The sequence below is a fragment of the Ixodes scapularis genome, unplaced genomic scaffold, assembly GCF_016920785.2.
Source record: "Ixodes scapularis isolate PalLabHiFi unplaced genomic scaffold, ASM1692078v2 PGA_scaffold0__279_contigs__length_252992795, whole genome shotgun sequence".
NCBI lineage: Eukaryota > Metazoa > Arthropoda > Arachnida > Ixodida > Ixodidae > Ixodes > Ixodes scapularis.
Genome location: NW_024609835.1, coordinates 166,492,554 through 166,505,929, shown reverse-complemented (window position 1 = coordinate 166,505,929; position 13,376 = coordinate 166,492,554). Strand labels below are relative to the sequence as shown.

General features: G+C 47.5%; 1 protein-coding gene across 1 annotated transcript in view; it reads left to right on the top strand.

The window, feature by feature from the left end:
- Positions 1–11,490, top strand: part of LOC8029245 (metaxin-2) — a 42,969-nt gene extending 31,479 nt beyond the window's left edge. The window contains exons 8-9 of the mRNA XM_002404022.5: positions 8,773–8,849; positions 10,375–11,490. Coding sequence (XP_002404066.2) covers positions 8,773–8,849; positions 10,375–10,528 — 231 coding nt within the window. The 3' untranslated portion in view covers positions 10,529–11,490. The remainder of the gene's footprint in view (positions 1–8,772; positions 8,850–10,374) is intronic.
- The last annotated feature ends 1,886 nt before the right edge of the window (positions 11,491–13,376 follow it).

Below are 13,376 nucleotides of genomic sequence, written 5' to 3'. Positions count from 1 at the left end.
GACGTTTGATTGGCTTGTGTATGCGGTCGTCAGTTGGTAGAGTGTGCTAATTTCACATCGTCGAAACAGCTTCGTTTAACAGAATAGAGAAAACAGTTTATCTCGTGGGCGGGCCGTTTTAATTCCTTTGTTTCCGCCGAGTACCGTGTGTGAAGGCTGAACCGCAAGTAAGCAATTTAGCGAGCGATGAGGCAAGCGACGACGACCCGCTTCGCTGTCGCTTGGTCACTCGCGCGACGTGGCATGAAAGCGACGGGAGCAAGCGACCAAGGCGATAAGCGACCCTTTCTATAAATCCAAAAACCGAGCGACGCGACGACCGACCGCGAGAAATCTCCGTCGCTCGTCGCCGACTCCCGTCGCTGTCGCTCGCTAAATCGCTTGCATGCGGTTCACTGTCACTCGTCGCGTAGCTCGGTTTTAGGATTTCTAGAAAACCTAGCGCTCATCGCCTTGGTCGTGTGCTCCCGTCGCTTTCGTGCGGTTTGCCTCGTCGCGCGAGTGACCGAGCGGCAGCGAAGCGGGTCGCCGTCGCTTGTCTTCCCGCTCGCCAAATCGCTTACATGCGGTTTTTAAATCGCTTGGGCAAATGAAAAATGCGCCGCAGTTTTCATAAGCTGCGCACTCTGTGAGCCGCACGGTATGTTTCTGCACAGGAACGAACACCGAAGGCACGACGTATGTACGACACAGCGGCGATGGAGCAACACGGTTACACGGCCGTAGTACAGAAAATCCGCGGGAGGAAAACAATAAAGAAACAAGCAAAACAAAAGAAAGAGTAATCACACCGTGCTACAAAAGCACCAAAGTATAAAAATTACTTCTTGCAAGAGCTACCACCGTCGGCACGGCGGGCGACACGGAGCGCTTCATGGAGCCGAGGGAGCAACGCGGCCGCGGTAAACGAGTGCGATAGCGACAAAAACGAACTAAAACACACAAAAAATACTCCCACGGCGCTTCAAAAGCACCAAAGTATAAGAATAACCCCTAGTTTCGGTCAAAAAAACCCTTTAAAGTTGTAAAATACTGCTAAACCACGCTCAAAAGGTCCGGCCAGATGGCATTCGCGATAGCAAGAGACCTCGAAGATGGCGAGTGACGTCAAGTGAATGTCACCTATATGGTAGTCTTAAAGGGATTGTCCGGTCGAAACCGGAAGTACTTAGGTTTTTGCTCTCGTTACGTCGAGGGAGCGATCATATAGACAAACGTCATTTTTATTTCGATATATGATCTCCCCTTATTAATTAAACCTATCATGAGCGTATGTACGAAACTGCACCCCGAACTTCGCCAGTGTCAATGGCAGACATCCATAACTGCCGTGTGACGTCACAAAACGCAAACATTTGTCGGATGGTCGGGACAACGAGCGTTAGTCGACGGGTGTCTTGTATTTTGTTTCGAAATATATAGCCTCGTAGGCTGTATACCCTACTGAAATACGTTTCTTTTAATGCAGTTTTAAAGCATGTGCAACACAAATAGTACCTTTTAGCAGGATATTACTCGAAAACAGCCATAAGGTTCGAGCAAACGTATGCTGTTTCGCGCAAACACCACGGCCGCCGATCGAACTAGGAGCGTTTGCAAAGCAAAGGATGCAGATTTTGCCTCTGAAGCAGCACGTATGTATACGAAGCTTCATCTGGGTACACAATTGTCAGCGGAACCACTGGATCGGTGATGAGGCTGCGGGTCGTTCCCTTGGAGGCGATGTCCGCGGGTCGAAGGCAAGTGACGAATCGTTCAAATGCATGTCGTCCCTTGACTTGGACGAACTTGGTGAATCGTAGCCATGCAAGCTCATTTTCACACGCTGGTCAAACAGAATCTGGCTGCGCGCGTGCTAAATACAACTTTTAGCATCGTTTCCAGATGGCCTAGCCGTTGGTTTCGGTTTCGCTGCATAATCAAACCCATTGATCCGATTTGGGCGAGGAGTATTGTATTGTAATTATTTCATTGCACTTATATTACACAGTGCTGCTCGGTTTAGGTATTCAGGGAAAGGCAGGCGCCAGTACACGTTTTGTGCCTCTGACATCGACCGGGCGGCGCTATAGATTGACTAGGGAAATATAAAATAAGGGGACGTAGTTGAATATCTTTGGCACAGCATCACACCTCAGCTTACGAGCCTTCTGTCCGCTTAGAGCTCAGCTCGTAGCTCTCTTCTGTGAGATGATTGCTGCATAAGCGGGATCTCGATCTTGACGGGAACCCGGTTTCTACACACGGCGGCGATCCATTTTGCTCGTCACTGCACGTCTCGCGGCAAAGTGAGGAACGTCGCGTCTTGGCTCGCATGTGCTGCCCTGTGGTTGTGGCACTCAACCGCACAATAAAAAGAAATGACCGCCTCTCCACGTGGTGTATGATGTTGATTGTGGCGAAGCTCTGGTGATGCTGATACGCTGAGCCGCAGCATGCCGAGCTTCTCGTTCGTTTTCATCCATGTCAGAGAGAGAATGTTGTGTGGTATGGAACGTGATTATATACGCATTTGAGCATTTGACCGCAGCGCCCTCTCGTCTATAAACGTTGAGCCAATGCATGCAAAGTTTAACGCGATTATATACGCATTTGACCGCAGCGCCCTCTCCTGTATAGACGTTGAGCGGCTACGTGCAACGTTTCATCCATGACAGAAACCCCAGCTCTTGAGTTACTACCACATCTCAGAGCCCCCTACTCGTCCCGCAGTCGTGGCCGATTGGTTAAGGCGATGGACCCATTGGGGTCTCCCCGCACAGGTTCGAATCCCGTTGACTGCGCAAACATTTTTTTTTTTTAAAAAGACAGATGGGATGGCAATCGATGTGAGCACAGACTGCGGACAAGGCTAGACCCAAGGAGCTTCGCACCTAAAATCTCACCCATTCACGAAGCAAGTCGAGCGCAAAAACAAAAACGAAGCAAGCTGCGGCGTTCACTCGCAGGCAAACGACGATACAGAAATGTTCGCTTTGCGTTGTGGGACGTCAGAGCTGCAATGTTGCCAACGAAAACAGTGTTTACGCTAGGATGCGATTGGATCAGTATAAATTCAATTACTCATGCAGAGGGGCGAGCTGGTGGAAATATACGGCGAACTTTAATTCGCATTACATGTCATGTTTTAATCACTCTCATTCCACGCGTGATGTTACGTTTCACATGAGCATTGTGGGATGTTTGAAATTCTTGCGCGAGGGCATGTAGCTCGGACGTCATCACCCTATCGACCAACCAAGATTTCCTAGTCACGCCACCGACATCGGGTTTTCTCCGACATGAGCTCCTTAACACAATCGCGTTAAAATCCTCAATTAGCAAGGGTGATGCTCATTTCCAAATTAAATTGGCCGGCATCTTGTCGAGAACCAACCTCAACTGCCAGGCTATGCCAGCTTCTCCTCTATAAGAAAATGTTCACTTGGTCAAGCGCTATTTTGGGGCAGATTCGATCGGAGTGCGAAGGTGCGTATAGATTAGGGTGAACAATTGCAATTACTCCTTGCTGCATGATTAGTCGCATGCATGCGGTACTGATTGTAAACAATGTTTGGTTAGAACAACAGGCATTTTGATTTCCGCTTGGTGTTCCTATAAAAAATAGCCCGAAAGGAATTATTCTAAAACTTTTGTGACATTTTGAAAATTTCATTGCTTTTAGCTAAGTTGTGTCGTCATCTTATATATTGTGAAGTGTATTTCGTAAACAATATCTGGTAATATATATATGGCCATGAGGTGCCCATTTTATAATTTTATGTGATATATTTAATTCCTTGGTTCAACGACACAATCACGATGTCAATTTTAATACTGCGACACAAAGTTGTATCGATCGCGGGTATTTTAGGCGACCTACCACACTTCGAGACAATATTTTATACCGTGTAAATAAATCAGCTTGAACTTTAGGATTTTACTTAAACACGAAGAAAGGACAAGAAAATGCCGTATAGTTCTAAATTTCAAGCTGATCTATTTACAGATGTACCAACATGCTCACCTCTTCACTGTTGTACTTAAACATTTTGATTCAGGTAAAATATGTGTTACTGTAATCAAAGGGATGTCGAGTCGTATGAACACGACGTTATGTGCGTTAATGTAGATTTTCTTCTACTCTTGCGTCAAAATTAAATAATTGAATTTCATATTTTGGTACCTAAAAACAAAAGTAAATTGCACGGACGATCGAAAAAGCTATATAGTTAATCGTTTCACGGTGTAAATAGTGTGTATGGCCAGAACAACGTGGAAAATATATTCTTAATTTAGCGGTTCAAACCGGTTCGAACCGGTTTGAACCGTTATTTTTTGCTTCCCGGAACTGAACCGGAACCGAACCGAAAGCCGTGAACCCGAACCGGAACCGAACCGATAAAAATTTCGGTTCGACACTCTGCCATCAACTGTTTCTGAAATTCTCGAGAGAAATAGGCTCAGAGGAAGTGTCTTTACTGGGACGACCCTGGTGGACGTCCCACCTGATCGACAGGAACATATTGTTCAGACAAGTCGCACAAACCCTCGACTGTCGGCCATCGAGACTTCCATGGATTCGTCTCGGGATTCGGGCTTCAGAGTGTCACCATGGATCGTAAAATGCCATCTGCGAGGTGCTGGACTAAATGCCTGTAAACCACCTCAGAAGCCGATGAAAAAGAAATAAAAATAACCTGGTATTTATGTTGAGGTGGACCTCAGCGGGGATCTCGGCCAAAGGAAGAAGGTTGTCTGGTGTGACGAATCTAAGTTTGGGATGGAATTCAACACATGCATGATTCAAAAGGCGACAGATCTGATCTCCGCTATCAGCTGCTTACAGTGAAGCATGTTGGAGGTAGCGTGATGGTGTTTCTCTGTTCGTGGCCAGCTAATTTAACCTCTTTGCCTTTCTGATAAACTAGTGTTTTTTTTTAAATTTTATTTTTGCTCTTTGTGTCGGTCTCCTTCACAGAATTCATGGAGTAATGACGAAAGAGCTCTATGACGGAAACCTTGCGTATGCCTTGCTGCCCTGGGCACAAAGGAATGGCGGCCGTGGCGCTCATCCAGACTTCTGAGAAATCGGTTTAGGAAAAGAAGGCTGTATCTGATGGAGTGGCCGGCGCAGTCCCCTGACATTAATCCAGTCGAGCACCTTTGGAAAATGTTCTGCCGTCGTCAGAAGGAAAAAAAAAAGCTAGCAATCTTGAGCAGACATTTTACCAACTGCAGCCGGAGTGGACCAACCTAGGGCAGATAGGCTTTAACAATTTGCTGAATTTTATGCCTCATCGTTGCCAAGTGATGATTGAGGTTGAGGGCTTTATCTACGAAGTATTGAGCAGCTTAAGTTCATATCTAGAGGTGAAGGCTAACGCGGTGCCCTATTTTGTCGAAACAGCCAGATTATCGACGACGTCCTGCTGCGCTGCTGCTACCAGTTTTGCCATAAATGTTTATTTAAAATTATTTTAATTTATGTTTTAGAGAAAATTGGTGAGTACCATAGAAATATGTCAACATAGTGGTACATTACAGTTTCTCTGCATGTATTACAGTTCTTAAATAAGATAGCCACGCAACACAGCATTATCATATCTTTGTTCACAAGTGTATGTGTGACATTTGGACTCTAGTGCTGTGTTAGCGTTTGGCTGGAAAGGGTGTTCTGAATGACTGAACGCGGGTTCCAACCAAACGCTGACGTTGCGCTCGCTTCCATAATGTGACTCGCGCTGTCCTCCGGTACATAACATAGAAAACACAGCAGTACGGTCATATTGTCGCGGATGGAAACGGCCAGACCAGCGTAAAACTGAAAGGAAATGTTTAATCGGCGAGCTTGTGCCAGAAACAAAAGAAATAACGAGCGTCGACGGCGGCAGCTGAGCGACGATGCATCGGCGTGACAGCTGGTTAGCACGAGAGCGAATCCGTCGTCGTCAGGAGAGTCTGAACGAGTCGGCAGAGCCGCGCTGGGCTCCTTACCTACTGCGCTCGGCTTCTTCGAAGATTCGGCCTGGAATGTTCGGGGGCGAGCTAGGGCGAGAATGACTCTGCAAGGACGCGCTGGGCTCGTTGCCGTTTACACTCGCGGTAAAGAGTAAATTCGAATAGTCTAAAAGCAGGGAGATTGTTTCTTCTCGCTCATGCGCGCGGCAGTATTACCAAGGAGGTGTTCCGCGGGCGAGTGGCGGTCCCAACGCCGCGAGTTGCTCGTCCCAGCAGCAAGATAGTTTGGGGGTATCCTCGCTCCGCCCTGGAATTGTGGCAGTCACGGCCTGTTAGGCGAATGACGACGACCTCCTCCGAAGGATCCCGGCTCATTACCCGCGGAGGCGAAACTGGATCGCGGGACGAGCCGTCGAAGGAGCGAAGGACGCCTTGGCGGCAGTGCGCATATCAGGTGGCCGAACCAGTCGGGAGGGGCATTAGCGATTGGCTGCAGTGTCATTACACTGCGCACGACCCGGCCCGCCCAGCCGTCGACCTCGGCGAGCCGGGCGCCGAGAGCAGGCTGTGCGCTTGCGGTGAGGAGAGACCACCTCCGGGTCGTGGCCTCTTCGCTTCGGAGAAAACATACAAACAGCAACGACAAAGAAGAAATGACTACGGGGGTTTGAGGTTTGGCCGAGACTCGACGCTGGGGGATTGCGTTTCGTCGGTGCTATGTAGCAGGGTGGCGCGGCGTACAGTTGTTTGAATCAACTGAAGAGCGCGTTGGTAAACTTGATCGACCACACAAAGAGTAAAACAAACTCTGGACGAAGGACGACGAAAATTTCCTTTCAACTAGCAACGACATTCCTTCTGTGGTCAGTACAGCTGTTTGTACGCGTCAGCCTGAGTTGTATGTATGTGTGTGTTTTGATGTTCATTTACTCTTTTTTCTTTTGCCGGTGCACGAAGGACGTGCTTGGCGGGACGCTTGACGGGTCGAATAGCTCTATTTGTTACATTGTAGCTTTCTACTTGGGATATTATTCAGTTTATTTCCCGTGACAACGCGAACTGCAACTACAGCATAAATATCTGGTTGCGAAGACGTCTCACGAAGCGGAACCATTACGATGATCGTTTTTTTTTTCCTCTGTCTCTTTTTCTCTCTTTGATCACATTCGTAGCTCTTGTGGCGAAGAACAACAACTGATGAACCGAGTACAGTACGTCCGCTGTTACACTGCTAATGCACCACGGAAAAGAAAGTGCACTCTCTGAGGCGCGTTTCTTCCTCGTTTGACGACCTGCCACATTGATTAATCATAAAAAAAAAAAAACTGTCTGCCGACATGTGCGAAACATATAGGGCGGTTCAAGTCATCGGGCTTGATCTAAAATGAACCGTAAAAATCGACGGCTTTACGTAGCAATCTAAACTTTTTGTCAAAGGTGTATTTCACAGCTCGATTTTTTCTTGGAAAATTACAAAGCGTAGTTCTCTTTTAGTAAAAAATAGGGCCAAGGAACTTGCCAGGGTCTACGGCCCGGGCGGCGACCCAGACGACCAAGTCCAGTAGCGGGGAGCGTTTTGCGTCGTATTGATATATGGCGTCGGGAGCAGCGTCTGAAGGTGCAGCCGACCAGCGAAAGATAGCAGACGACACGCAGACGAAATCCGTTGGCAGCAAAAGCGCCGCCGTTGTGCAGACGCGTTTTTTACTGTTTTGCTTTTATTGTTCGCATTTATTTTTTAATCGAAGGTAGATTTAAAAAAAATTATATTCATTTTAATAAACCACGGTGGTCGCGAGCCGTCGTGATAAGGAGGGTGCGCCATCTATCAATACGAACACCAAACACACCCCGCTACTGGACCCCTGTCTTCTGCGTTGCTGCCCGCCGTAGACCCTGGCAAGTTTCTTGGCCTTATTTCTTACAGAAAGAGAGCTACGCTTTGTAATTTTACTAGAAGAAACCGACCTGTGAATTAGACCTGTGACGAAAAGTTTAGATTGCTACGTGCAGCTGTCGATTTTTACGGTCCATTTTAGATCGACCCTTGTGACTTGGACCACCCTATATATGTACGAAGCAGACATGCTTCGAACATACTCGATGCGTTTCCGCGTATAATTTAGTCCTCGCATCTGCGGCGAGAACCGCGTCCCTCGCGTGAACAACACAACAGTCCATTGGCAAGGTAACGTGGACGCGCGCAAATCGAATCTGGTAGGGTATAGTGGCGTGGGGAAACAGATCAACAATTGTAGCGTCTCCTATTCTAGTTATTTTTTTATTTTTTTTTTTAGGACAAGTAACCAGCACGCGAGATATGCTCCTCAGTCGTGCGTGCTCTGTTTCTTTTTTTCTTTTGGGGTGGTTACACGACTTTTATAGACATTCGTCGTTGTGGTCAGTCGGGTTTATGGACGTCATGCATCGTGGAAGGACCGGTCTATGGAATCTGAGGCCAGCTTCGCCGAGACCACGGTGGGAGAAGGAGAGATGTGTCTGCACGCGGTGCCGCCTCGCCGAGGAACGAGCGTGGCGAAGGTTCGCTCACATTTCTAACCAATGACGTGAGATGCGCAGCATGACTAGGGGCTCGAGGAAGCGTTCTCATTCGCGCACGGGCTTTCGAGGCCGCGCGAGGTTCCACTGCACCCGTGTGAAGGCCCCTAGACCGACAGTGTCCCTGTCGGGGGATGCTCGAAGCCAGAAGGAAACTTCTGGCCTTGTATACAGACACCTCTCTTCTCCCATCGTGACTCGGGCACTGCGTTCGCTGTTTTAATATGTATGGCTTATATGGTTGTGCTTGTTCATGTTGTTGTCTCGCCGCAGGTGTTTGAAGAGGTCCAGACCTGTTGCGCGGCTCTTTCCGAGCGTCTGGGGCAGCAGAGCTACTTCTTCGGCGACAAGTGAGTACCTTGGATCAATAAGAATTGGTACGAGCTCAGTGAGAAATGTGTCGAGTAGATCCGCCCTGTGGCGAGCAGCGTGCGTGCGAGAGAAGACTTTGCATTACAGAACGCGGCACAGTTACGCGTGATTCACGCGTTGCGATGTTTGCTCGCGATTTTGCAGTTCCGACGTTTTTAGCGGGGCGAGCGACGTCGCAACTGCGAAATTGCGAGCGAAATCGCACCGTGCGACTGAATCTGGCATTAGACGAAACACGATGTCGCCGTTTGTTTCCAGTTTTGTGTTGTTCAAGTTCCGTAAAGGTAGAGCCAATGTGACGATATCCGTGTGGTGAAATGAACCGGCACGCGGCAGCGAGTTGGTCAGAATAATGTTCGAGCTTAGAAGTGAATTTATACGAGTGAACCGTGAGAAAACACTTTGTCGTAATCGTGCTAACTTTGTCCCATAGTGTGCATTACTCCCAGCTTTAGTTTGGTTTTGTGGAATTACCCGAATACCAGTTAAGGCACGCGAGGGATTATTCCTCTTTGTTACAAGGTACCACCGCCACTGGAATGAGTGAAATTCTACTTCTCGCAGTATATCTCGATTCGGATTTTTTTCTTCATACGTTGCTTTCACTGTGAGAGGTCAGCCGGTGCCATGAATTTGTCGCCAGAAAACAGAAACGGCGCAGCTCTCTTGATTTGAGCCACGATTCGAACGCCTCTGGTTTTCATGTTTTTTTTTTTTTTTTGTAGTTCTTTGTTTGTGATTTTTACTTAGTATTTTTAGGGCCGCACGTTGATCTACGTCGTTTAGAAATTCAAGCAAAAAAGATATCTGCATCTGCCTCACACTTCTATATGGGGCAAGGGCGAGAAATGGAGGATAGTGAGAAGGAAATGTTTGCGTCAAAATTGACGTCATTCGTTTTTCTTCTCGTTCTGTGGCCGCTTGCTCCGAGCCAGTGACGAATAACGCGACTATTGCGAGGGGCGCGTCGAGTCAGTCGGAGGAACTGTCATTATTGACGCAAACACGTACATGTGCAGAATGAATGAACGCAGCCGACGCTCCTGTCCAGTCTCGACGTTCCCGGCACTCGCCGCGTCTGTTCGAAGAGTCGCCTCCGTCGTCCTCTCCGACCTCTTCTTTCTCGCGGCGACGCGAAGAACGCGCAAACCGAAGCGAGGGAGTGTCGTGCAGGGTGGCTCGTCGAGTGCTGACTACAAAAGACAATCTGCAAACACGGTTCGAGGTGTCTTTCCACCGGGATGCCAGTCCCGTCACATTAGTCGTATGAAATCTGTCGGCAGACATGTTTGAAGCGTTACAAATGTGGGAAGCAAATATGCTTGATCATTCTTGAGGCCTGCCCGCTGGTAAGTCTGTCACCATGTCTGCAGCGAAACAAGGTGACTCGCGCGTGGTATGTGAGCGATGTGACTTCCTTTATAATACAGTTGCGCATTAAGAACGATATCGAAGGCTTTGTGAATCGTTGGTGGTCACCGGGCGTGTGTCAATTGCGTGCAGGCCGACCGAGCTGGACGCCCTGACTTTCGGCCACCTGTACTCGCTGATGACCACGGACCTGGTGGACGGGAGGCTCGGTCAGATCGTGAGCGGGTTCGGGAACCTCGTGGACCTTTGCCACCGCGTCGAGTCCCAGTACTTCGCGGACTCCTAGCCCCCGCTACCGCGGCCTCCTCGACTTTGGGTCTGACTGACACCGCGGCAGCCAGAAGACGGCACTCCCGTTGCGCGTACGACCAGGACACGCAGCAGCCCTTGTTTCGCTTTCGATCGTCTTGGCATCTAAATAATGCGTTTGTTGAATAAGAAAAAAAAAATAACAATAAAGAAGTACGCAAACTTGACCATGTTGACCAAAGTGGGGAGCAAAGCATATGTTTAGCGCAAGCAGCCCCCTCGCAGGACCACGTAGCGGAAATCGACGGGATCACGTGACGTCATTTTCCCCAATTTGCGCCAATAATAGTTTCCCGGTTAAACTTTGCGCGAAAAATTGACGTAATGTTACACTTTCCTCGCTAAATTTGGCGGAGAAATTGACGTAACGGATTTTCGTGACGGTTTTCTCAAAAATTCGGCGTATACATGATATTCTGTGGTAAAAGAAAAAAAATCACCAATTTGACGCAGCGAGACGGTGATTTTGTTACATGTATCGCTTTCCAAATGGTGGGCATTACTTGTGGGGGTTCATGAGTGGTGACGTTGGCGATTATTATTGATCAAGAAAAAGTTTTGTGTAATAAAGTGTGATTTTAAGCGTCAAGGTGCGCTTAATACTAAAGATAATCTTTATTTATAGGATGAATCGTCTACTAGCTTGTTGCTCTTCCATCAGCCTGGTGATAATCTTTCTAGCTCTTAATTCTGTCGTGCTTCTGAAAGAGCTTCACGCCGGTGGAAGGGAAACATGTTGTTAAAGTCAGTGATCGAATGTCAGGAAATACGATATCAGGGGCTGTGGGACCAGCCTCGGTGGGGATGGGCTCGCATAATTTATTGTCGAAGATTCGCCAGCTTCACCCACCTGTAACGCTTCAGGAAGGCTCACGAGTTGTTAATTTTTATGCAGGTCTAAATAGTGTGCTGTAATAAAGATGCGGTGGTCTCGGAAAATTTGTTAGTGGTGGTGCTTTTTGTCTTAGCGGTCTGTTTTTCTCGCATAACTTCAGAATCCGGTGGTTATATATTTCACGTTTTCTTCGTACCCCGAAGGCCTCTCAATACCGAGGTGACTAGTCAGGTTGTCTACTTTTTCCTGACTTGTGGGCTTTGTTTTTCTGCATCATGGTAGATCGCTGCTGTTTTGATTATTTTACCGCGGAATGAGAAGAGAAGAAAAGGATGTGTACTGGTGGAATTTCGAATTTTCTTTCCAGCATGCACAACGAAGGCAGTTAGTGCAACCCCGATGCTTCATGTGTTCGAACCAAATTAGCAATTCGCGGTCGCGTCCTTGAATTTATTCTCGAGCGACGATTGTGTCACCAACCTGCTGCGAGCGTTCCCTTTCCGCATATCGCCGATGGGATGCTCCGACCTGTACTGCCTAAATGTAAAAAAAAAAAAAAAAAAAAAAGACCGGCTTTATCGGACGCCAAATAGTATTTTTATGCAGCGTTTCAACGGTCCGTTGGTACTGAATACAGGACCATTTACTCGAAAACAGGTTCATCCTTTTTCTAAAGAGCTCCCGTGCTCTACCTTTTTGCACTACACGAAAATTCAATCATTTCCGATTGGCAGAAAAAAGAGGTTTGCATTGGGGCTGAGAAATCGATAGCACGGACCATTTTAGAACACCCTCACTGTGATTGGAATGATTGGCTTCGCTGTTGACTGTGTGGGCGAGGTAACGAACAGGATTGCCCGCATAGTTTGCCGTGGTGAGGACCGATTCTAAAGACACGCTCACACTCTTGCGCTCGACGTCGACCGACTGAGACAAGATCGGTTTTTAAGCCTTTCGTGACGGCTTACGTCTAAAGCCCTGCATATCCGCGGCAAACTGGCTGATGAAGATAAAAATGAATCAGATTTGGCAGATTGCGGATCGGATGCGGATGTCCACGGGTCCGCATCTCTATTTCTGCCGAGGCAACCATAAACGTGTGCGACCGCTCAGTGTAGAACGAATAAGTGAGTGATACTATGAACTTCATTATCGAATTTATTGCGGGAGCAAACAGATCAAAGGCTCTATTCGGGGAGAAAGTTGTTCTTTACGTCAAGAAAGGTTTGATTCTCACCAAAGATAGCTTTAGAACGTTCTATGTCGGCGGAAATGCTGTCCCTAGAAAAAGTAAAGAATGCAGGAGTATCAGTCGTCCCGGGAAAGCGTATTCTTGTTTGGCAGAGAAAGAGCGGAAAACGTTATTTTGGCAAAGAAAACCCAAAACGTACAAGCCATAAGAAAGCCGAAAAAGCCTGCAAGTTATTTTTTCGCCTTAGTTGATCGAGGAGATTGAATTCGATCCTCTGGAGTGGTAGAACTTGAGCCAGCATGAGTTTCCGCACTTCATTCTTGTAGCGTACTTCGTGCATACCACCTAGCATCAAGTGCACCAACGGAAAGAGACTTCTCATTAGCGGATATTAATTTAAGAAGGGCGAACTAGTCCGAATCCATCCATGTTGACGATATTCTGTTTCTTCGACACACCAACCTCGACAAACGAAACGTTGCGTGTGCGTGCGTTTTCTTTTTCTCGACAGTTGTCACTGAGTTGTTTTTAAGTATGTGGTTCCAGGCATGCCGTCGAGAGGTGTTGCCATTATTGACTACTGCGATATTTCGCCAGTGGTTTACTGGCGCCTTACCACATATACACGAGTACATTGCTGCAATAAGGGAGCGCCTTTGCTCTTCCTTTTTTTATTGTTTGGCCTAAATAAAATGACAGAATGTTATTAGTCTGTCCTTTGTTATTTCTAATGTTTATAAAATATGCGTCTGCTTGAAGTGGGTTTAACAAAGAAAGAAGGAAAATAAATATGAAAAT